The sequence below is a fragment of the Procambarus clarkii genome, chromosome 17 (assembly GCF_040958095.1).
Source record: "Procambarus clarkii isolate CNS0578487 chromosome 17, FALCON_Pclarkii_2.0, whole genome shotgun sequence".
Taxonomy (NCBI): Eukaryota; Metazoa; Arthropoda; class Malacostraca; order Decapoda; family Cambaridae; genus Procambarus; species Procambarus clarkii.
In genome coordinates, this window is record NC_091166.1 from 39,745,840 (window position 1) to 39,771,429 (window position 25,590).

At 39.9% G+C, this 25,590-nt stretch overlaps 1 protein-coding gene across 7 annotated transcripts; it reads right to left on the bottom strand.

The window, feature by feature from the left end:
- Positions 1–21,883, bottom strand: LOC123772547 (coiled-coil domain-containing protein 63). Of its 7 annotated transcripts, none has more exons than XM_069325858.1 (12): positions 21,487–21,573; positions 19,340–19,510; positions 18,976–19,144; positions 18,012–18,155; positions 17,670–17,765; positions 13,885–13,970; positions 13,163–13,341; positions 12,777–12,952; positions 10,634–10,744; positions 10,190–10,337; positions 7,584–7,797; positions 9–566 (listed from the first exon to the last, which is right to left on the bottom strand). In XM_069325858.1, exons 2-12 carry the CDS (start codon positions 19,492–19,494, stop codon positions 452–454), a joined length of 1,593 nt encoding a protein of 530 aa, XP_069181959.1. In that variant the 5' UTR covers positions 19,495–19,510; positions 21,487–21,573; the 3' UTR covers positions 9–451. The 7 variants fall into 7 exon arrangements, with proteins under 7 accessions (XP_069181960.1, XP_069181959.1, XP_069181956.1 ...); XM_069325855.1 differs by lacking the exon at positions 21,487–21,573 and adding an exon at positions 21,804–21,883 and having other exon boundaries at positions 10–566; positions 19,340–19,520; XM_069325854.1 differs by lacking the exon at positions 21,487–21,573 and adding an exon at positions 21,736–21,856 and having other exon boundaries at positions 10–566; positions 19,340–19,520.
- Positions 21,884–25,590: the final 3,707 nt, after the last annotated feature.

Below are 25,590 nucleotides of genomic sequence, written 5' to 3' on the forward strand. Positions count from 1 at the left end.
GTCAACATACTTCAGCCACGTTATTGTGACTCATCGTCTGCACAGTATAACAGTAATCTGTTGGAAAGAATCCCCAAATTATGCAATACTATTAAAGAATCATTTCAATTTATTTTAAAAATTTTAATTTATATTTTCCCTACTGGTTATGCATTATATAATTGACAAAGTATCCTTCGTTGTTGCTTGTTCTACATTAAATGTTCAACATAAAAATGATCTAGTAAATCATAATTCAAGTCTTGCATCTATATTTGCTTACTATAATACATTAAGGCATCTATAGTTAGTATCCATACTGGACTGTACTACCCTGTTCTTTTGGATACACATATACATACTGGTATAGGGCAATACTACATACAGTAATTATGAATATTATAGTACATTTCCTTGAATTAGGTTGTGCAAAATATTATTCTTGTGATGACCCCCAAGCAAACAAGATTCCTCAGTTGTCGCCATCGTCTGGGATGAACTTGCGCATGTTTGCCAGTAGGTCGCCATGAGTGAATGGGCCTCCATTGGAGTATTCGTCGTCGTTTGTATGGGCGGTGTGTGGCAGTCTAGAAGAAGATGAGAGAAGGCAAATCAGAATACCTTAATTTACATACACTTACAAAACCAGCTTTGTATGTAATGAAATGCCTTCTTCTGGAAGAGCCCCAGTGGCTTCCTGAAGTAATCAATCTTGCTGAGAAGGCTTCCCACTACTGGGTCACATCAGTTGCAGGAGTCCTGTGCTGGGCCTAATGGTAACCAGAGCCATAACCTGGCTCCCTCACAGAGGTGCAGAGAGCAGGAGACTATTATTGTCACACACACACACACACACACACACACACACACACACACACACACAGGAGAGGACATTATGGTGACCTTAGAAATTTTTTTAGTGAGTATAATTGGACAGACTTGATGCTAGGCAAGGAAGTGAATGAGATGTATGGCAAGTTTTGTGAAATATATGATAAAGGCACAAAAAAATTTATACCAAAACAGAGATGCAGAACTAGGAAACAGGATTGGTTCAATAGAAATTGCGAGAGGGCTAGAGACCGAAAGACACAAAAATGGAATCAATACAGGAAGAGGCCGAACCCCCAAACATACCAGCGATACAAAGATGCGAGAAACAACTACACGGCAGTGAGGAGAGAGGCAGAAAGAAATTTTGAAAAAGGGATTGCGGACAAATGTAAAACAGAACCAGGTCTATTCTATAAATTCATAAACAACAAATTGCAGGTAAAGGATAATATTCAGAGGTTGAAAATGGGAAATAGATTCACGGAAGATGAAAAGGAAATGTGTGAAACACTAAACGAAAAGTTCCAAAGTGTGTTTGTACAAAATGAAATCTTTAGGGAACCAGATACAATAAGAATTCCAGAGAACAACATAGAACACATAGAGGTGTCTAGAGACGAAGTGGAAAAAATGCTCAAGGAGCTCGGTAAGAACAAAGCAGCTGGCCCAGATGGCGTTTCACCATGGGTTCTGAGAGAATGTGCATCTGAGCTCAGCATTCCACTTCACCTGATCTTTCAGGCATCCCTGTGTACAGGAATCGTAGCAGACGGGTGGAAACAGGCTAACATAGTTCCAATCTACAAAAGTGGCAGCAGGGAAGACCCCCTCAATTATAGACCTGTATCATTGACAAGTGTAATAGTGAAAGTATTGGAAAAACTAATCAAAACTAAATGGGTAGAACACCTAGAGAGAAATGATATAATATCAGACAGACAGTATGGTTTTCGATCTGGAAGATCCTGTGTATCGAATTTACTCAGTTTCTATGATCGAGCCACAGAGATATTACAGGAAAGAGATGGTTGGGTTGACTGCATCTATCTGGACCTAAAAAAGGCTTTCGACAGAGTTCCACATAAGAGGTTGTTCTGGAAACTGGAAAATATTGGAGGGGTGACAGGTAAGCTTCTATCATGGATGAAAAATTTTCTGACTGATAGAAAAATGAGGGCAGTAATCAGAGGCAATGTATCGGAATGGAGAAATGTCACAAGTGGAGTACCACAGGGTTCAGTTCTTGCACCAGTGATGTTTATTGTGTACATAAATGATCTACCAGTTGGTATACAGAATTATATGAACATGTTTGCTGATGATGCTAAGATAATAGGAAGGATAAGGAATTTAGATGACTGTCATGCCCTTCAAGAAGACCTGGACAAAATAAGTATATGGAGCACCACTTGGCAAATGGAATTTAATGTTAATAAATGTCATGTTATGGAATGTGGAATAGGAGAACATAGACCCCACACAACCTATATATTATGTGAGAAATCTTTAAAGAATTCTGATAAAGAAAGAGATCTAGGAGTGGTTCTAGATAGAAAACTATCACCTGAGGACCACATAAAGAATATTGTGCAAGGAGCCTATGCTATGCTTTCTAACTTCAGAATTGCATTTAAATACATGGATGGCGATATTCTAAAGAAATTGTTCATGACTTTTGTTAGGCCAAAGCTAGAATATGCAGCTGTTGTGTGGTGCCCATATCTTAAGAAGCACATCAACAAACTGGAAAAGGTGCAAAGACATGCTACTAAGTGGCTCCCAGAACTGAAGGGCAAGAGCTACGAGGAGAGGTTAGAAGCATTAAATATGCCAAAACTAGAAGACAGAAGAAAAAGAGGTGATATGATCACTACATACAAAATAGTAACAGGAATTGATAAAATCGACAGGGAAGACTTCCTGAGACCTGGAATTTCAAGAACAAGAGGTCATAGATTTAAACTAGCTAAACACAGATGCCGAAGAAATATAAGAAAATTCACCTTCGCAAATAGAGTGGTAGACGGTTGGAACAAGTTAAGTGAGAAGGTGGTGGAGGCCAAGACCGTCAGTAGTTTCAAAGCGTTATATGACAAAGAGTGCTGGGAAGACGGGACACCACGAGCGTAGCTCTCATCCTGTAACTACACTTAGGTAATTACACTTAGGTAATTACTCATTCATGGTCATTAAGACGAGATCTTTCAAAAGAAGATAGAGAGAAGCTGAAACTGAACCTCGCCGAGGCAAAACATTTAAATGAGAGCAGGAATGAAGAAGAAATAAATTCTTTTTTCTACAAAGTGATAGGGGTAGGCAAACCAGTAAAGTGGTACATAAAGGCAAACCAACAAAATCAATAGAGAGAGGGGGAGTGAAGAATAAGGAGAGGGGGAACAAGTTCCTGAAGATTGCATACACCAACATAGATGGAGTGAGATCGAAGATACTGGAGTTAAGTGATGTAATACAGCTGCAGACACCAGACATTGTTGCACTCACGGAGACAAAACTTGAAGATGTAATTTTAAATGAGGTCATATTCCCAAGGGGCTACTCAATTTGGAGACGGGACAGAAAAATTAGGAAAGGCGGTGGCGTTGCTGTGCTGGTAAAAGAACACCTAAAGGTGAAGGAAATAATGACTGCCAATCCACAAGAAGTTGACATAATAGCACTAGAGATCTGCTATGAGGATGATAAACTAATGATGATAAATGCATATAGTCCACCGCCAAGCAGCACATGGTCAAAGGAGGAGCTAGATAGTAAACGTGAAGGTCTTATAACAATAATGAGAGAGATTATAGCGAGAGCGGATAACGATAGATCACGACTGTTGATAGTCGGTGACTTCAACTTGAAATCCATAGACTGGGAAGCATATGAAGCTAAAACAGAAGATTTTTGGACCTGTAAATTTGTAGACCTCATCCTGGAAACATTCTTGTATCAACATGTTAAACAAGCTACGAGGATGAGGGAAGGGGACGTTCCCTCCATGCTAGATTTGATATTTACCAGGAAGGAGGAAGAGATATTTGACATTCAGTACCTTCCTCCCTTGGGTAAAAGTGACCATGTCTTTTTGGGAATAAAGTATGCAATGCGTTATAAGCTGGAAGAAAATAAGGAGGTTGAAGCAGTTGAAAAACCAGACTTCAGGAGAGGACATTATGGTGACCTTAGAAATTTTTTTAGTGAGTATAATTGGACAGACTTGATGCTAGGCAAGGAAGTGAATGAGATGTATGGCAAGTTTTGTGAAATATATGATAAAGGCACAAAAAAATTTATACCAAAACAGAGATGCAGAACTAGGAAACAGGATTGGTTCAATAGAAATTGCGAGAGGGCTAGAGACCGAAAGACACAAAAATGGAATCAATACAGGAAGAGGCCGAACCCCCAAACATACCAGCGATACAAAGATGCGAGAAACAACTACACGGCAGTGAGGAGAGAGGCAGAAAGAAATTTTGAAAAAGGGATTGCGGACAAATGTAAAACAGAACCAGGTCTATTCTATAAATTCATAAACAACAAATTGCAGGTAAAGGATAATATTCAGAGGTTGAAAATGGGAAATAGATTCACGGAAGATGAAAAGGAAATGTGTGAAACACTAAACGAAAAGTTCCAAAGTGTGTTTGTACAAAATGAAATCTTTAGGGAACCAGATACAATAAGAATTCCAGAGAACAACATAGAACACATAGAGGTGTCTAGAGACGAAGTGGAAAAAATGCTCAAGGAGCTCGGTAAGAACAAAGCAGCTGGCCCAGATGGCGTTTCACCATGGGTTCTGAGAGAATGTGCATCTGAGCTCAGCATTCCACTTCACCTGATCTTTCAGGCATCCCTGTGTACAGGAATCGTAGCAGACGGGTGGAAACAGGCTAACATAGTTCCAATCTACAAAAGTGGCAGCAGGGAAGACCCCCTCAATTATAGACCTGTATCATTAACAAGTGTAATAGTGAAAGTATTGGAAAAACTAATCAAAACTAAATGGGTAGAACACCTAGAGAGAAATGATATAATATCAGACAGACAGTATGGTTTTCGATCTGGAAGATCCTGTGTATCGAATTTACTCAGTTTCTATGATCGAGCCACAGAGATATTACAGGAAAGAGATGGTTGGGTTGACTGCATCTATCTGGACCTAAAAAAGGCTTTCGACAGAGTTCCACATAAGAGGTTGTTCTGGAAACTGGAAAATATTGGAGGGGTGACAGGTAAGCTTCTATCATGGATGAAAAATTTTCTGACTGATAGAAAAATGAGGGCAGTAATCAGAGGCAATGTATCAGAATGGAGAAATGTCACAAGTGGAGTACCACAGGGTTCAGTTCTTGCACCAGTGATGTTTATTGTGTACATAAATGATCTACCAGTTGGTATACAGAATTATATGAACATGTTTGCTGATGATGCTAAGATAATAGGAAGGATAAGAAATTTAGATGACTGTCATGCCCTTCAAAAAGACCTGGACAAAATAAGTATATGGAGCACCACTTGGCAAATGGAATTTAATGTTAATAAATGTCATGTTATGGAATGTGGAATAGGAGAACATAGACCCCACACAACCTATATATTATGTGAGAAATCTTTAAAGAATTCTGATAAAGAAAGAGATCTAGGAGTGGTTCTAGATAGAAAACTATCACCTGAGGACCACATAAAGAATATTGTGCAAGGAGCCTATGCTATGCTTTCTAACTTCAGAATTGCATTTAAATACATGGATGGCGATATACTAAAGAAATTGTTCATGACTTTTGTTAGGCCAAAGCTAGAATATGCAGCTGTTGTGTGGTGCCCATATCTTAAGAAGCACATCAACAAACTGGAAAAGGTGCAAAGACATGCTACTAAGTGGCTCCCAGAACTGAAGGGCAAGAGCTACGAGGAGAGGTTAGAAGCATTAAATATGCCAAAACTAGAAGACAGAAGAAAAAGAGGTGATATGATCACTACATACAAAATAGTAACAGGAATTGACAAAATCGACAGGGAAGACTTCCTGAGACCTGGAACTTCAAGAACAAGAGGTCATAGATTTAAACTAGCTAAACACAGATGCCGAAGAAATATAAGAAAATTCACCTTCGCAAATAGAGTGGTAGACGGTTGGAACAAGTTAAGTGAGAAGGTGGTGGAGGCCAAGACCGTCAGTAGTTTCAAAGCGTTATATGACAAAGAGTGCTGGGAAGACGGGACACCACGAGCGTAGCTCTCATCCTGTAACTACACTTAGGTAATTACACTTAGGTAATTACACACACACACACACACACACACACACACACACAGGGAAAGCATCCAGAACGTTGGCAAAGCTTTATAGAGAACTGCAAGGATAATAGAAAACAAAGCACTGAGGCAGCCAAACAACTCTACAAGGTACAATCCAGGTACAAACTATTCAGGCATCACAAATGAATCGCAAAAAAATAGTACTGATAGCTGCCAACAGGTGGTCTGGAGCCCTGTCCTTCAGCTGCTTCCAACAGTCAATCTGGAGCTGATAAACAATGAGCCGATGAGCATAGTAGGGAGGGTGGGCATTGGGGAGCCACAAAGGTGCTAACAGAAAGAGGCATTTCATTACATTCGATGCAGGTTTTCTGGAAGGAACCCCCTGAAACTAAATACAAAGAAACAGGAAAACAAGGGAATCTGGCCCAGTATCACAAAAGACTGACAGGGACCAACAAAATGGTCCAAACACCGGGCCATAAGAACTCCAAAACAAGCCCAAAAATTAAGACCAAGGAAAACAAGGCCAACCAACAAGGTATCCGAGGCAGAACTGGTGGCACTCTCGGAAATGGTGAAGAGCTGCAATGGGGAACAAACAATTCACCCCCCAGCTGGACAAACCAAGCATCAATCATAAAAAGACCCCTCCTAAAAGGCAGCCAATTCATTCTATGCCAGAAAAGGAGAAGGCAGCAGACGATCAAATTGTCCATCAGGGTCACAGGAACAATATCCCCTCTGCCTCCAGAGGAGAGCACAAATCTCCACAACCCTGCAACCAGAGACAAGAGCCAACAAAAACACCACTCTGAGAAAATGTCCCTGACTGAAGAGGCAACCAGGAACTTAGGAGAGGAAAGAAAGAACAAGACTTTGTTAAGAGAACAAGATAGCTAAGGAGGAGCATGAGCTGACTGCAGGTGGAAGAATGACCAACGAAACAAAAATAGCAACAACAATAGTCCCCTGCTCTCTGCACCTGTGTGAGGAAGCCAGGTTCTGGGTCTGGGTCCCAGTAGGCCAAACTAATGTGACCATGTAGTGGGGAGCCATCTCAGCAAGATAGCTTCAGGGAGCCACCAAGGGGCGCCTCCCAAAAAGTAAATTAATAAATATAAATATATACTGTATATATTTAACATTTTAATAAGGGGAATCAATTTAACTGAACTGCCCCCACAACTGAGAGATGGAAGACAAAGGAAACCAGATATATTTACTCTAAAAAATTACACACAAGATGCTTATCTCGTACTTGTGTTATAGCACTGACACATCTGAGAGCAGGTAGGACACCATTGGTATTTATAGGCAGGTATTTATATTTATAAATGTATTCATTTAATATACACAGCATTCATTTCAGAATGATATACATAGGTTCAAATTCTCGAAAATATTAAAATATTTGCTCTAACTTTACTGCAGCTGCATGTTTACTGTTTTGCTTAGACAGTAAATATATGCACAGATGTGCTTAGCCACACCATACTCACTGTGGCTTGCCAAGAGGAACCACCACTTTTGCTGATGAAGCAGAGGAAGACCTGCCCTCTGTAGCTTCATCATGGGCAGTGTCTTCCCCGAGGGCATTGGCTTGAGGCTGGTCCTCGGCCAGCAGGAACTGACGCAGCTGCAAAAGTTCCTGTACCCGCTGTTCCACTACCGACAAGTATACAGACACACTGGCACTTGTGATTTCCCCTCCACCTGTGTCAGTAACGGCACTTTATCAGAAAGTCAAATGAACATCCGATTTAAGAATACGCTTATTTTAATTATGGGAAATTTTATACAGCATTTACTTACAGTAATGGTGCTTGTAGATGTTGACCTTCAAGTCCCGAGCTTATTAGGCTCAGTGATATCAGTATCTGAGGTATTGTATGGCATCTGACTCCACTACAGTGCTTCAATCAGCTCATTTCATTTTTTTACTACTCTAGAAAGACATTTTCTGGAAGAGCCCCTTTGTGGCTCCCTGTAGCTATCTCGCTAAGATTGCTCTATACTACAGAGTCACATCAGTTGTGGAAGTTCTGTTTAGCCTACCTGGGACCAGAGCCAGAACATGGCCTTCCCTCACAGAGGCACATAGAGCAAATCATTTCTGAAATTTCAGCTAGAAAGTATTCAGAAAGTCAGTGACACTTTACAGACAACTGCTGCATTCACAAGAACTGAAGCCTTGAAATTGCCAAACAACTCTCCAGATGAGTAAAACAAAACAAACTAATTCCCTCAAAACTAGCCCAACCAGTTAATAACAATCCCTGCCACAAGGAAACCCAGAGCTTGGTCCTCTGCCAACTCTCAATTCAGTTCTGTCACTGATATATTGCCCAGTGCATCACAGCAGTATACACGATGCGTCCCAGTGCTTCTAAGCTAAGTGCTGCCGCCATCCTAGAATTTGTCTTGTAAGGTCCATTTGTCTGTATCTTGTTCCAGTATAGTATTAGCTTCATGACCATGTTTTCTATCCAGTGTTGTTGCATGGGCCTGGCTGTTTGTGCTTCAAACTGCATATGTCGAGCAGTTACAGTACTGTACTTCCTTGGGTGTTCGTTTAACACTAGCCTTGCACTGACAGTATAACTTCTCTGATGTGCTCTGGTGTTTATCCTTTCAAGGCCTGGCCATAAGGGTGGAGTACCTTACCTTAGGTAAGGTACTTCTAAAAGTATCGGTCAGCATTCCTTTCCCTGCCTCTTTCGTCCTTGCTCTATTTACAACTCCCCAACTGACTGGTTTTGGACCAGCCCAAGATTACTCAGCAATTGGTCTAGTGGCTGTGCAAGAGTTTAAATGTTCTGCATGGAAACCTTCTGCATGGTTTTCAATTTTGCAGGATTTGGCTCAGAGTTGTGTACCGGTTTCTCCAGTTCCAGCAATTTTTCTGCTGCCACTACCATCAGGCTGCTCTTTGCTGGTTTCATCACTTCATTACTTCATTAGCTTCCTCATCAGGCTTTTTGGGGTTCAGTCCCATGGGGATTTCCAGCTCCATTGCTCAATGTCTTTACAGATATGTTGGCTCTGGGTTGGGGCTTTGTGACTAGCACTCTCCAGGCCTCCCAGGGTCAGTAGTGTGTGCGATCCCTGGTACGTCACTCAAACATGGTGTGTGAGTTTGCAGCTGTGTGGCAGGCATAGAGGAGGATTTGGTGCCCTCCCTCCAGTGTCTGGCTCTTGTCCCCGGTAACCCAAACAGAATTCCTGTGACTTATGTGACTTCGTAGTATGGCACAATCTCAGTGAGATAACTACCAGGGATCTACCAGAAAAAACATTTAATTGCATTCAACATTGAGTTGTTTCTCATGTCTGTGTTTTTTTTGGTGCAGATACATAATGTGTTTGTACCACTGCTGCCATGTTAATGTTCCACCAATGGCAAATAGTCAGCCCTGCTATGTCCCCAAGAATTTTGTATTTATTATTGATAGTTGAAACTGTTTCTTCTCACTTTCTGATGTTACACTTCTCAGTGGAACATCAACCCTCAGGTCTTTGTCTGATTCTATGAGGGTTTCCTCTCCCATTTGGGTCACTGACATGCTCAGTTTAAACAATTCTTAAAGCTGTTTCCATTAGTTAAGTTCTCTCTGTATTCATACCCTCTCTAAGGTTCTCTAATCTTCCATTTTTGCTATGATCATACTGTAGTTTCTTTTGATTAGTGAACCCATTCATGCTTGCATCTGTGGCAGCTCTTTCTATGATAATAACAGTTATAATATTTGTCATATGTATTATTGGAACTTATTGTGTTATTTTATAGAGGATTATTTATCACTGCTTCAATTATTTTTGATCCTCTCATTGTTATGGTGCTATCCTAATCAAATCATTTTGAAAGGCAAAGGCTATCTCATTTCAGATTTAAATGTAAATGTGATAAACCTACAGAAAACAGCTACTGGATTAAACTACAGTATTACTCTTATAAAAGCAGGTTCCAAAAACTGACACTCAACCTGCCAAACATGTCACACTTGTCACCAGTGTCTTTAGTGCTTGTATGTCAACTTCATGTTTTACATGTCTGACCACATAAGTCATTTTTCTGTCACCTGTGTATCCTACCCATGCCACCTACCAACAATGGCAATGATGGGCTGGGCATCACACTGCAGGAGATCAAAGAGCTCTTGAGTGGAAGTTTTCATCTCTGTAAGGGTGTCCTCTGCCTGCCTCAGGTCCCTCTCCAGTGCATCCACAGCCTCCTCAGCACTCCTTACTTCCGACTGCAGGGGGTTCCATCATCAGGGGAGAATGTTAGAAATATCAGAGGGCATAACAGGTAGGTGAGAGAACACACAAGTGAGGGTGCATGACACACTGAAATAGGGGAATAGGATAAATAATTAATTTCACACAGTATGAAATTCTGCAATGTTAATTTAGCTAATAAAAACCATCTGTGATATTCTTTTCAAGCCTTCATCTAATATGACTTAAATAAAAAGTAATATGCAATTAAATAAAACTATAACAGCTGATCTTTGTCTAAACAAAATCTTTTAATGCAGGAACCACAGACCTCCAGCTGAGAGACAGTGCGTTGTGAGTCTCTCTCTTTCTCAGCTCCTTTTCCTCGTGTCTCTTCGATCTGTTGCCGAATTCGACGAACTTCTGCTGTCAGGCTCGTTACCTGGAGTGAAGACATACCCGCACCTCCCATCAGTGATAAACAAGATATTTATTAAACAAGTCTTGCACCCAGACACACACATGCTTTTAGAATTAGATTTCATATCTGAAAACTAATATGAGTGAAAATGCAATACTGTACTATACCAGTATTGTTCCTGCATGTAGACAATATTTGTCTTGCATGTGGCCTTATTTTACCTATGAAAGTGGGTCTTGGGTCACTTCATTTAAACTCTAATTTAATTCTTGCTACTCAAACCTTAAATTACCATTTTGACAGGGAATTATCAACACATTTATGTTGTATCCAACTATGCTGACCAGTTATTGTGGGTCTCAAGGGGTTACTGTGTGCTGTTGTGTGATGTGTTGCTGTGTGTTATTTTACAATATAAGATTGCGCTGTGTTTTGTGATTTATATTGTGGTAGAGTGTTATGAGGTCTTGATGTTAACTTTTCGAAGGTCCCCCTATTTTTTCCTGACTATTTTATCCACCTGGATTTTGAACTGCAGTAATATCTTGGTATTTATGGCTTTAGCATGAAGTTTCCATGGGTTTATAAACCTATGGGTGTAAAAACATCTCCTGTTTTCTGTCCTACATTGTAGTTTAGTTATACTTGAAGTCATTGCTCCTTGTTTGTGTTATATATGTCTTTTTAAAGAAGTGGTCTAGATCAACATCTCCAAATTGTTCAGTAATTTAAAAGTTTGAATGAGATCAGCCCCATCATGTCTGGTTTGCAGTATTGTTAGCCCTGTGGCCCTCAACCGTTTCTGGTATGAGTCAATTTAGTTCAAGAATTTTAGCCACCTGGTGTTGAACTTTCCTCAAAGCACCTATGTCCATCTTTCTGAAGATAAAGTCTCTGTGCTTGGATACAATAATCCAAGTAGGGCCACAAGAGATTTATACAGTTGTATAACTACCTTCTCCTTGAATTCAAAATTTTGTTTGACTCTTCCTAGGATGTTTTTGTTTTTTATCTGCAGCTGCCACTTGTTGTGCAACTTTCAGTGATTGGTGGATTCCAACTCCGAGGTCCTTTTCTTCATCATTCTAATGCAAGCTGATGTTGTTGATTTGGGAGTTATGTTGTTCATTGTTATGGTCATTGATCTTCCACATGGAAGGTCTTGCATTTCTCGATATTAAAAAGCATTTGCCAGTCTTCCAGCCATATGTGGAGTTCATGTAGACCTCTTTGCATGGCCTCAATATCACTGTCATTTCCTACTTTACCTTACATCTTAATGTCATCTGCAAATTTGATGATGTGGTGTGTAATATTCTCATCTATGTATTCTCTCATGTCTGGTTTACAGTGTTGCTAGTCCTGTGGCCCTCAACTGTTCCTGGTATGAGAGCTGACTTAGTGGGGTTATTGTGTATTACTGTACATGGTGATATTGTGATGTGCAAAGGTTATTGTGTGTAATGCCATTTTATTTTGGAATTTCTTTTATGTTCAAACACTACTGGAAATTGCAAAATTAAGGTAATATAGACAAGGAATCCACACCACAAGTGTATTTCTAACTGACTAAATAGGTATTAATACACACTGCAAGAATAGGCACACACATGAAGCAAATTTAATGTTGTGAATAATTATGCCTGTAATCTTAACCATTTTTGTAAATAACAAGTTTTTGCATGTAGTATATTGACTACAATATTAATATGAAGTAGGCCTTTGATCCTTAGCTACTAAAATATTATGGAAGGAACATGAAAGTGTGATAAATGAGCACACAAATGAATGAATCAATTTTCTGACAAAGATATCAACAAAACAGAGTTCACATTATCACCCAACCACTTGGGTTAGATGGTAGAGTGACGATCTCGCTTCATGCAGGTGGGGTTCAATCTCCAACCATCCAAGTGATTGGGCACCATTCCTTCTGCCCATCCCATCCCAAATCTTTATCCTGATCCCTTCCAAGTGCTATATAATCGTAATGGCTTGGCACTTTCTCCTTATAATTCCGTTCCCTTCACATTATTAGAGAAGCAAGGTTTACCTCATTGTTTAGGTCAGAGATATAGGTGAAAAGGGTGTAGTTGTCATTCTCAGCCTGCAGGTAGTTGGTGACAAGGGTTTCCACTGACCCCTCTCCACTCATCTCCCGTAGGTGAGACACGGATGCCCGGTATGTAGCTAGTGTCTGCTCCGGCCCCCGAGGCTCTCCACTCTCACCTGGAACACACGAGATACAATCTAACCCAGAGCACATTTCACTCACACATTCTTTATACACTGCCGACGATAATTAGTTTCACATCACATGAATACTGCAGAGTGCATTTATTCGTCCTAGAACTTTTGTGGAAGTTTACATTTTTAAATATCCTGTATTTGGTAATGCATTTCAAACTACTCATCTGCTGGGTACCTTAAATCACATACCCTCTGTTCGTCGCTGTGAGGCATCGTCATCTTCTCCAGCAGAAATGGTGGCGACGAAAGCCCTTAGGTGATTCTGGTGATCTAGTGCCCGTTGCAGTTTCTTCAGCTCATGGGTGTACTGTTGTGCATCCCTCTCTCCTCTTTCCTTCAGTGCCCTCATCTTGGTCTGTGCCTCATCTCTGGGAAGAACAAATTACAAAAGGGGTGTCAGACAAAGAATACCAGGGGTGTGATCCTTCTCTCTAGACAAGCAAGTTCACTGATGGGGAGTGAAGGCTGGGGAGGTCAAGAATGCTATACCAATAGTCACACATTCTAGGATTCATCTTTAGGCTAGCAAGGTATACTACATGGAAATTGTATTGATCTTCAGAGTTGTAGGTGGTTGCTAAGTATTTTGTGTGGGAACTAGGTCTAATAGCTAGGGAAGAGTTATAAAATCTTTTGCAAATAACACAGTTAAGACTCCTATTTTTTCACAGAAACCAGAAAATTATAGTATTATTGTATAACCTTTATAAATACACTTCCTTTGCAATGAATGAGTACAGATCCCAGCTGGAGGGGTAAACATGGTTATCCATAAACCATGCTCATGGATATCCTGTAGAATGGAATACTGGCCTTTAAGAACAAATGATCTCACCCTTCCCTTCCCTCAAACCCAATTACCTGAGATCTAACTGAACAATACAGTTGCTGGACCTTTAGAAATCACTTGCCTCTCAGAGTATGCCTTCGTGACCTGGTCCATGATATCCCCCTTCCTCTTCACAGTGTCCGCAAGCTGCTTCTCCAATCGCTGGGCCTGATGGGCTACTTCAGATTAGGTCATTTATTGCTTACCTCCTTCAAGCAATCACATGCAACTTTGTTTTGAATTGGATACATGCTTTGCATTGGTTAATTATGTCAGTTTTCATGATATTTACTTTATACATTTTTATTAGTATTCATGAATCAGACTAAGACAGTGCCTTGCATATCCACTCAATTTAACAACCAATATGGGGTGATACCATACTCCTTAAATTAGGATGATTATTAAATATGAAGTTATGTCAGTAATATTTCAAATAATTCATGAGCCTCACAAATACTTTCTTAACAAAAATTATATAACCACTCAACCCCCACCCAAAGCTCTTTCTCATCTCCCCCCACCCAATTACACCTGTCCCCTAACACAGGCACACTTGTTTTCCCTCTCTCACACACACACACACATACTTGTCTGTCCCACACACTACACTTACAAGTGTCCTGTAACTACACTTAGGTAATTACACAACTGCTGAGTAAGACTGGTACATTCCCGCAGTCATTGCAGGAAAACACTGGTACTTTCCCACATCCACTCCATGAAAACATTCTGAAAAGCATTGGCCTAGCATGGGCAAAGTTATGCCTCAACAAACCAATATTAATCGCTGGTTTACATAATGGCAAGCTCATAATATTCAATAGCAACCATAATCCGTTTCACTGGATGTTGACTCTGTAAATGAAGATGCAAGTACTGGTCTAAAAATCAGCTCTTAAATCTAGCTGGATGTGAAATCTGAGATCCTTAAATCGGGTGGATATGAATTTGCTCACTAATTTGGATCATGTATGGTGGACTCCCCCATCCGAGGTACATGTGAATCTGATATCTGAATTTCTCACAATGCAAGTAAAAATAATTTTTTTTTACCATATTTAATTTGTATGGATTTACCTATCTCTCTAGTGGACTTGACAAGGACAGGAAGACGGCAGCATGTTAAAGGTCCCTTCATTTCTTCTAATGATTCTGTTGAGCTGGATTTTGAAATTCAGCCATTTTGGCATTTACAGCTTTGGTGGGTAGGCAGTTCTATGGGTCTATAGCTATGGGTGAAAAGCATCTCCTGTTTTCCATCCTGGATTGAGGCTTGTTGAGCTTGAAACCATTGCTCCTTGTTTGTGTTACATCTTACATCCTGTGGCCCTCAACTGTATCTGGCATGAGTCAACTTAGTTCAAGAATTTTAGCCACCTGTTGTTGAACTTTCCTCAAAGCACCTAAGTCCATCTTTCTGAAGATAAAGTCTCTGTGCCTTGGATACAATAATCCAAGTGGGGGCACTAGAGATTTATACAGTTGTATAACTACCTTTTCCTAGAATTCAAAATTTTGTTTGACTCTTCCTAGGATGTTTTTGTTTTTCATCTGCAGCTGCCACTTGTTGTGCAACTTTCAGTGATTGGTGGATTCCAACTCCGAGGTCTTTTTCTTCATCATTCTACTGCAAGCTGATGTTGTTGATTTGGGAGTTATATTGTGCATTGTTATGCCCCACATGGAAGGTTTTGTATTTCTCAATATTAAAAAGCATTTGCCAGTCTTCCAGTCATATGTGGAGTTCATGTAGCCCTCTTTGTATGGCCTCAAGATCATTGTTACTTCTTACTTTACCTTACCTTGAGGTTACCTTGAGGTGCTTTCGGGGCTTAGCGTCCCCGCGGCCCGGTCGTCGACCAGGCCTCCTGGTTGCCGGACTGATCAACCAGGCTGTTGGACGCGGCTGCTCGCAGCCTGACATATGAGTCACAGCCTGGTTGATCAGGTATCCTTTGGAGGATACCTTACATCTTAATGTCATCTGCAAATTTTATGATGTGGTTTGTAATATTCTCATCTATGTATTGTTTCCAGTTAGGATGACCCTTTGCTTTCTTTATTTTAACCATTGCTTTATTCATTCTTGTAATTTACCATTTATTCTGTGTGCTTCTAATTTCTTTACCAAATTTCTTGTGGTACCTTATCAAAAGCTTTAGTGAAGTTCATGTGTACTACATCTACTGGGAATCATTTGTCTAAATAGCTGGTTACCATTTCCAAAAATGTGAGTAAGTTTGTAAGGCAGGATATATTTTTAACAAAACCATGTTACATTGAGTCTTCTAGATTGTATGCAGTGAGATGGCAAATGATTTCCTCTCAGGACTCTCTCCATGAGCTTTCAGATATGCGAGGTCAAGCTGATCAAACTGTAGATTTCTTCTGAGCTCTTCTGTCTTTTTTGAAAATTGGGGGTGACATTAGCATATTTCCGATGCAGGGGGAACTATTTCTTGGTCCAGAGATTTTCTGATTATATCGCATGTTATGGGGATATCTCATAATTTAATCTCTTCACCTGCTTGAAGCATTTGTGTGGTATTGGAATGTTGTCTAAACTGTCTAGTATGAACACTGATTTAAAGTATTTCCACAAGTGATAAACATTTATTAACATTGTTAAGGCATCTAAATGGAAATAAAAACAGAATTACAATACAGCAATTCAGTATTTGAATGTATGTACAGTACTGTATTTGTAAACATAAGTTGCCATGTGTCATTTGCAACACAACAGCTAAGTTCTATAATTTGGATTTTGTTCGAATCAAGAGACCAGCTATCTCGGTTGCTATTTTGGCCGAGTTAACAAAATCAGAATCAGTAAGGAGTCACTTTGTTATAAATCTTGGCACTGCCCCTGGCTGGACATTGGGAGTTGAAGACTGATGCAAAGACCAGTAACATTAAGCTGATGAGACAATAGGATGGGGCCCAGAAGTTGAAGCATAACCTGAGCCCATGGGTGGTGTTCTGGAGCTACTAAATAAAAAATGCTACAGCCTCACATGCGTGGGGTCCACGGTTCAAGACCCATACAGTCCAGGTGAATGGAATACTAAATAAACTTTATAAAGTAATAAAAAATATTAATCTTGCAAATCACTGTCAAAAGGCATTATACAGTGTTGAAAACTATTCTTGTAACCACCACCATTAATCCCTTGCATGTATGCCGAGTGCACTGAAAACCCCACTTGTCAAAGTTTATGCAACACACATTAATCCAAGGAAGAGTACCCCATCTGTACACAAGTACAGTACCCTGCATTAATAAGTTAGGGTCCCAGTAGCACAGTTGAGGGTTTAGTCTCGCAATCAAGAATTCCGGGTTCGAATCTCAGGTGGGACAAAAATGACTGGCCGTGTTTCCTTTCACCTAATGCCCTGACCACCAAGCAGTAAATAGGTACCCAGGAGTTTGTCAGCTTGTGGGGTTGCATCTTGGGGAAGGTTAGTAATTCGACCTGGGGGTGGGACCTCGACAAAAGCCTAACATGTACTGTATTTATAAATTGGCTTCCTGCCCCTCGACACAATGCATTATTAATTATTATTATAAACAACAATACTTTTACTGCCAAATTGTTTAAGACGATGTAGGTAACTTGAAGTGCAGTGGTCAGTACAGTCGCCTCACTACTGAATATCCCAAGTTCAATTGCCAGACAAAACTTGATATCTGGCCACATTTTTCCTTACAACTGATGCCTCTGTTCACCTAGCAGTAAATTGTTACCTGTGAATTAAACAGCTCTTGTGAGATGCATCTTGGGGGTTTAAGCCCTATTACGCATCCTGTCCCCATTAATAGGCAAGCAACTCAGCCTCTCATCCAGTAGTAGACCATAACATTACCTGTAGCATGAACTTGTCTCTTTCTTTCAGAATGTTCTCCAGAGTTGTTCTCAGTACACGGTTGTCTGCCAGCACTGCATTCAGCCTCACTGTTGCCTGTGAGGAAGTGGAAGAGTGATTACATTAATACTACAGTATAATGACAATTGCATCTGTTTCTTAAGACAACCCAATCTTTAACTTAATGCATCTCAGTTTGGAGTCTACCTTTGAAAGCATTTAATACAATTTAAGCTACTTATTTTGAAACATACTCAAACTAATGAGCATCAGCTTTCATAGATTTGATGGATTAGTTAAGACTTGTATACTTGTGGTTAAACCAAATTAAAAAAATCTTACCTGCTGAATGCGGTTCTGTAGTGCCTTGGTTGCACTGAGAGCGGTCAGTCTGCGGGACTCCAGCTGCCTGGCGGAGGGCACTCGTCTCCGGGTCTCCCTCACACGTCTCTCTGCTGCTGTGATGCTTGTGTCTAGTTCCTTGATCTGTTAACACCAAGGTGTGCTGTTAAACAAACCCATATATTTTTGGAGTGACCCACACTATTAATCATCTGTCCTGGGTTAACATACGAATTTAAAAATGCCTTGGGCTAATACAGAACAATTTTAATCACAAATAATTCACAAAAAATAGTTCATAAACTTTGATTTATTCTATCTTGTCTAAACAAAGTTATTTAGTTCTGTGTGAAGTTGTTTAGTGTATAAATTGCTGTGAATTAATGGATGAGTGTCACTTTTTTTGTCCCTTTCCCTGGTGACTTCGAGGGGTGTATGGTTTTTATGTAGCTTCACGACCCTTTGTTTTCTCAATCACAGGGCATGGGAAGAAATGGAAGCTCCTAAGCACACACATTTCCCATAACAACACAAGCTATGCATCACGCAATTGTGATTTCTGTGTGTAATGTTTTGAATTGTTTTGAATGAATTTCAGAAATACTCAGTCTCGCTTAAATGCCCCGGTAAATCCGATACAGTACTTTTCACAAGGTTCATGTTGTGTCTATTTGCTCTTGTACTGGAATCTGGAATGACACAGTATCTACGAATTTGCTAAAATTGTGACAGATCGTGCTAAACAATCTTCCATCAGGCTGAGAACAGCTGCATCAAACAGCCTGGTTGATCAGACAACCAACCAGGAAGCCAGTTACAGATCGGGCCACAGGGACGTTGATCCTTGGAATCATCGACAGGTACGGTAATGAATAGATATAGCATAGTACCTTCTTTTCACAATTACTTACTTGCCCTGATGATCATGGACACTCAATTTGTCTTGAGAATTTTTAACCCCCACCTTATCCTTTTCCTTGTCGATAAGCTGCAAGTATTTGGCTTGACGGTCTAGGGTGGCAGCCAGAGTGGTGATAGTCTTGTGGTCTTTAATCTCATTTTGTGATGTGGCCATGGCTGACAGCAGGCTCTCCAGCTCCAATTTTTCCTTCTGCAGGTCCACCAGGATTTTCCTGAAGCAAATGAATAACTGATTGAGGTTTTTGAAGACTTAACTCACCATTGCATGTTTGTAGAAAATTTTTTTGCCTACAAATCTTAAAGAATAGGCAAATCCCTCAATTTTTTTTTACAGAGATCTTGCATTTGTCTTCAGAGAGGAACAAAAATTATGCTTTTTTGTCAACTTAGAAATACAAAGATCTTACCTCTGTCGGCCCAACAGGACTGTGGCTTCATCTTGATACTGACGGCGGTTCCTCTCCATCATGCGATACTGCCGACGGAGGCGAGCCAGAAGGGTCTCTGCCCCCTCAAGCTCAACATCTTCCCCAGCTTCCTTCTTTTCCTCACGTTTTGACATGTGTCTCCTCTGTCACCTGAATCACACTGCCCTCACAGTGATATACAATTGGTGTTTATATACTGCAACTTAAAACTGATGAGAGAATAGGTCAAAGTTTATAGATTCAAATGTGTATGTCAAAGTAAAGGTCACAAGTCAAAGCAAAGGCCACTGGTTAAAGTAACTTTCAGAGTAAAGCTCACATATCAAATTTTAAGATCAGAGTGCTAAACTAAATTTTCTTAGTGGTGAACAAGTTGTAGATTGCACAGGCTAAGGTGGCAGTCAAGATGCATATTAGGTATTCTTTTTAAACAAACCCAACCCATCCTATCATTCTACTCTAATAAAAATAAGAAATAAATTTTGTTTTACATATAGGGTGCATGAAGTGTGAGAGCTTTAATACTGACTCTGTGGTTCTTGAGCAGCAACATCTGAGAACACTAACACAAAATTGATCCACCGGATTACCTTTACTGAATTTAGAAAATGTAATATTTGATTCAAGTAATTTTTTACACTCAAAAAGCACTATTAATTATATAATTTAATAATAATTCTAATTGCGAAGGGTAAGAAGCCTGTACTGAGACATATCATCATCCCCTACTCTTAGGGGTAGGGTGAACTGCTGACCTCAAGGAAGGTCAGTAGTTTACCCTATTATGAATTATATTTAATACTAAATTTTTGTTTACAATAGATTTATAAATTAGTTTTTTATTTTTTCCAGATTGTTACATTATGGTGGCTAGCTTAATAAAAGTAGAGAGAATAGTGCTGGAGCTTTTGTACACAAAGGATGCTGACACTTCACATTCAGTTGTAGATACATTCAATTGCTAAACACCCTAACAAGAGTATCAACTACAAAACCATCAATAAGAACTTTGCTCGTTTCAAGGAAATGGGAAATGCAGGTGATCAAACATGATCGAAGAAGAACTACCGATACCAAAACATCTTTGTTGGTAAGAGGTAGTGTGGAGGAAAGCCCCCTAAATCAATAAGAAAAATATAACAGGAAACAGGTCTATCTAGGAGTTTAATTCAGCACACTCCAGCCACCAATAAATTCCACCCATACATAGTTCAGGTAGTCCAAGAATTACATGGTAATAATTGTGTTGTCAATGGTTTATGTAGCATACACACTATGAAAAAACGTTTTATGTTCAGTGATGAAGCCATATTTTACCTAAATGGTGAGATCAACAGACACATGCATGATACTGGGCTCATAGTAGTCCACATTAGCTAGAGGACACTCACATGCACTGTTATACAAGAGTTATGGTACAGGTTGCTATGTATATTAGTAATACTCTAATGGGTCAATTTGTTTTCCTGATACAGTGATGGCTGAGTCATATCAGTAATATGCTGCAAAACTTACTTGCACCCAATTTGGATGACATATCATTACACCATCGGAAAGATAGGTGGTTTCAGCAGAATAGTATTCTGCCACATATTAAAATGGATGTTTGCAAATTTGTACAAGAAACATTTAGAGTGAAATGTATTAGATGATGTGGAGCAATTGATTAGACACCAAGACACCTTTGGATTACTTCCTATGGGGGCACTTTTAAATCAGTAGTTTATAATAACTATCCTAGAACAATAGATCCAATAAAGGATAAAAGATAATTTGAAGCCATAAAACCAAATACTTCCATGCTAAGAAATGTTCAAAAGTCTTGCACTGAATGCGTTTGAAAATGTACTGAAGTAAATGGATGTCATTTTGAACATATAATTGATTAACTGATAATTCATAAATTATATTTAAAAAAACCCCAAGTGGTTTCCTTTTTATACTTTGCCTATGGGGTCCAAATTTAAAACGAAGCCAACCATACTACCGAGACCACTATACTACAGGACCCATAGACAATGTTAATTAAGAAAGTTCAGTACTGTACTTCATTGTAATCAAAAGGTATAAACAACATAACCGTCACGGTTATTAAATGGTAATTTTTGGCAACGGATACTAGATACATGATATTAGCTGCAGATAACTGCTATGACCTGAGGAAGGTTAGTGGCGGGGGCCGTTGCTAGGGACGCTGCCACCTTGGTGACGGCTGGCGGGGGGGGCGCTGCTGGGGGAACGTAAACAACACGAGGCGCGCCAACTTCTCTCAGCAGGCACAAGTAAGCAAAGTAAATCTTATTCAGGAAAGTACATACATGGTTGATTTACAAACATAATGTTGGATTTATAGATAGAGCTAGTACATACAATACCTAAAGCCACTAGTACGCATTGCGTTTTGGGCAAGTCACTTTGAGCAGAAGGCGGATCACACCCTCACATTTCTACCAGTACGGGATGAACAACCCAGCGGGTTTTCTTCCTATTGGGGAGTGTTGTACATTCTGCTATGGCGGTCTGTTCACTCACAAGATGGGTGGCGCTGCCCAATAAACTTGCCCCTCGGGGCAAAATTTAAATTTCTACCAGTTCGTACGCAAAAAATTTTCACTTCATATATAAATGATTGGTCAATATTCAAACTATAATATAATGTTATTAACAGTTAAAGGCTTCTACTTGGCAGGTATATAATTATTATATATTGGGGGAAGAGGGAGGGCTGACGGTTGAGTGAACAGCGCTCTGGATTCGTAGTCCTAAGGGTCCGGGTTCTATCCCCGGCGGAGGCGGAAACAAATAGGCAGTTTCTTTCACCCTGATGTACCTGTTGACCTAGCAGTAAATAGGTACCTGGGAGTTAACCAGCTGCTTCCTGGGGATGTGTGTGCAAAAATTATGATTAAGAACTTGCCCGAAACGCTATGCGTGTTAGTGACTGAAAGAATGTAATAACTCTTGTATGTATGTATATAAATTAACTGAAGTGGATTGAGGTGATACACAAAATATAGGGGTCATAAAAACGACTAGGGTGAGCGCACTTTATAATAATTTATTTGCAAGAAGGTACAATGGGTTGGTGAGATTTCATAAGATTGGTATTTTTACTTTCATGCAAAGCCACTAACATGCATAACGTTTTTGGCAGGTCCTTAATCTAACATAACAGGCAGGATGAAAAGATACATTGGAGCAAGGTTTTATATCAACAAATAACTGCAATGGCATGGGGTGGACGATTTTTAATTCATCAGGAAGCGAGTTGTAAAGACTGGGCACTTATTTGCATGGGGTATTTGCACAGATTTAGTCTGACTCTGGGGATATCAGAGATATTTATTTCTTCTTGTGGTGCTCATGGGTTCTATTACACCTATCAAGAAAAGGTTTCAGATCAAGATTAACATTTAGGAACAAGTTTTTGTATATGTAGATAGCACATGAGAATGTGCTATCTAAGAGAATGTTAAGGGACTTAAACAGAGGCTGTGTGTTGTCCAAAGACAGTTTGTTATGGTTCTGATTTTTGCCGAGTGATGATTGGCTTGTAGTAATTTTCAGTTGTTGAACCTCATGCATAGATACCGTAGTAAGATAGGGATAGATTAATGTGTAGTGTAATGAGAGGAGAGCAGAGTGGGGAATATAATACCTAATTTTAGAAAGTGTACCGACCGTTTTTGAGACTTTTTTGGCTGTGTTGTATGTGGATGCTAGAGTTCAAAGTCTATGTGTAGGCCAAGGAACTTCCCCTTTATTTTTATTGGTAATGTTACGTTGTCTATCTGAAGTTTAATCAGATTTGATTTACTGCCAAATCAAATGTAGTTGGTCTTTATGTTTAGTGTAAGTTTGTTAGTTGACATCCATGAGGGGACTGTAACGTACGATTATGTTACGTAAATTAGATACACAGTGTTTAGTGAGTTTCATATTTATTGAGTAGTATTGATTACAGTTGTGGGCATTGTCGTAGACGTTCAGAGCTCCAGAGCAGAGCTGAGTGAGGCCGGAGTCGTGGAGCTCTATGCGGGAGAGCGTGATGGTTCGATGGGGAATCGCGAGTGTCTGACCTCGATGGGGAGCGAAAGCATTGTAGCTTGATGCGGTCGTAGTTTACTGTCTGCTCTGTGTCGAAGCTTGTGGCGTCTTTGGGGTCGATTAGAACTGTACACGCCGAGTGCTACATTCTTGAGGTTGAAGAAGTGAGGTAAATCCAAAGTGTCTGTACTGGAGTTATCTGAATCACTGTGGAAATTGATGAAGATTAAGCCACCCAAAAGGTGGCACGGGCATGAATAGCCCGTAAGTGGTGGCCCTTTTGAGCCATTACCAGTATCAAGAGCTGATACTGGAGATCTGTGGAGGTGCGACTGCACCCTGCGTGACGGGAGATTTCGTCTCCTGTGACTGGAAATTGTACTGATGGCTATTAGATTGATTAAGATTAAGCCAGCCTAGAGGTGGCACAGGCATGAATAGCCCGTAAGTGGTACAATTTTTTGTTCAGTAAATCTATTATGTTCTGAGGTTGCATTTAATCGTCAGGCTGCTATTGCGGGGGAGGATACTGCTTGACAGTATTTATAAGGGTGTCTAGCTGCTGGACACTTAACAAGAAGAGTGGCCGTGTTGATTGCTTCAGGGTTGTTACTTCGTGATTCGGGGACTTTTAAAAGCTCTTCTAAGGTCGTTAGTTGCTTCACATTCCAGGAGATAGTGAAGTAGTTGCTTCTGTGATTGTTTGGCAGAAGATGAATTCTCTGTCGGGGTTCACCAATCTCCCAATTGCATCTGTAATGTTGGTTATTCGCATATCCCTTGCTTATATTTGGTGACTACACCTCAGCTTCCTCCATCAGGATGGAAAGAATGTTACTTGTAAATAGGAATAGAATTATAGCTTGCGTAATTAGTGCTTATTAGTTACGCCATTAAGCTAATGAGAGGCTGTAGTGAGTATATTTTTTGTACTCTACTGTTATCGTTTATTAATTTATTGTTTACCATATTATTTAGTCTGTGGGGGTTGGGGTCAGAATAGATGAAGGTAGTATCGTCGGCAAATAGTATAGGTTTAAAAATGTTTAAAACAATTGGCAAATCATTATGTATACAAGAAATAAGATGTCCCAAGATGCTGCCCTGTGGCACCCTTACTGTTCAAGGTAGAGTGGGGGAGGTTATGCTATCGATGGCTACATATTAGTGTGTCACCGAGATTGGACTATATTCGTTCCTGAGCAAGGCCTCTGATACCATAGTAGTGAAGTTTAAATAAGAGGTAAGTTATGTATTACAGTATCAAAAGGCCTTTTTCAGGTCAGTTTAGAGGCCAATTAGGGACTCATTTTTGTAAAGGGCTGTGTAGATTATATTAAGCAGACTAATAATAGCATCATGGTCTTTTTTCAAAAAGGGGGGGGGGGAGAAGCGAAACTGGCGGAGACTTTAGTTTGTACAAAGTTTATGTTTTTGTTTTAGTTTATGTTTAGTTTTACAAAGTAGGAATAGAGCCGTTTGTAAATTTTCAAATACTTTTGAAAGTATAGGTATATTTGATATTGGTCTAATTGTTTGTCCAGCTGTCTCGCCTCCTTTATGAACTGGCGACACTCTTGATTTAAGGATATAAGGAAAGTACGACACTCGAGATTTGTCGAATAGGAGAGCTAGGGTTAGTGCAAGAGCAGGGTCAGCACTCAGATGATAATAATGTTCCCAACTTGAATTATGGGTATAATGTCTGTTGGGCTGACTGGTAAAAGTAGTGTTAGAATAGCTGCCTGTGAAATGTGTCTGGGGTCTGCTATTTTTCTGGCAAGATTAGCACCAATTGATTAAAAGAAGCTATTAAATTCAGTTGCAACATCTAAATCTGTTTCAAGTGTGTAACCATCTTATCAAGGGCAGCATGCTAGAGAATATTAACGGCCAAGGTAATTTGTATAGCTGGAACAGGCGACGCCACCACTGAAATGGGCAGAGACGCAGGGATGGCTCCGGAAGTAGTGGGGGGGGGGGGGGGTTAGAAATAGCCGAAGTTACTCTATCCCTTTGAGATGTATTTTTTTCTGGTCTCTATAAATATACTTGAACTTGAACTTTAACTTGCTCCGGAGGCGGAAGGCAACGGATCTATCTATGCGGAGAGTTCTAAAAGTTCAAGGTACCAGAGATTCAAAAGGGGGCTTAGAAAGTTGGTTTTAAACAAAACTCACAAA

Excerpts from the sequence above, each read along its gene's own strand:
- LOC123772547 (XM_069325858.1), bottom strand. The coding sequence starts at position 19,494 with ATGTCAAAACGTGAGGAAAAGAAGGAAGCTGGGGAAGATGTTGAGCTT. Across the intron at positions 13,971-17,669 it reads GAGACAAGTTCATGCTACAG|GCCCAGCGATTGGAGAAGCA; the intron begins GTAATGTTATGG and ends GTAGCCCATCAG. Across the intron at positions 13,342-13,884 it reads ACGAAGGCATACTCTGAGAG|AGATGAGGCACAGACCAAGA; the intron begins GCAAGTGATTTC and ends TGTTCTTCCCAG.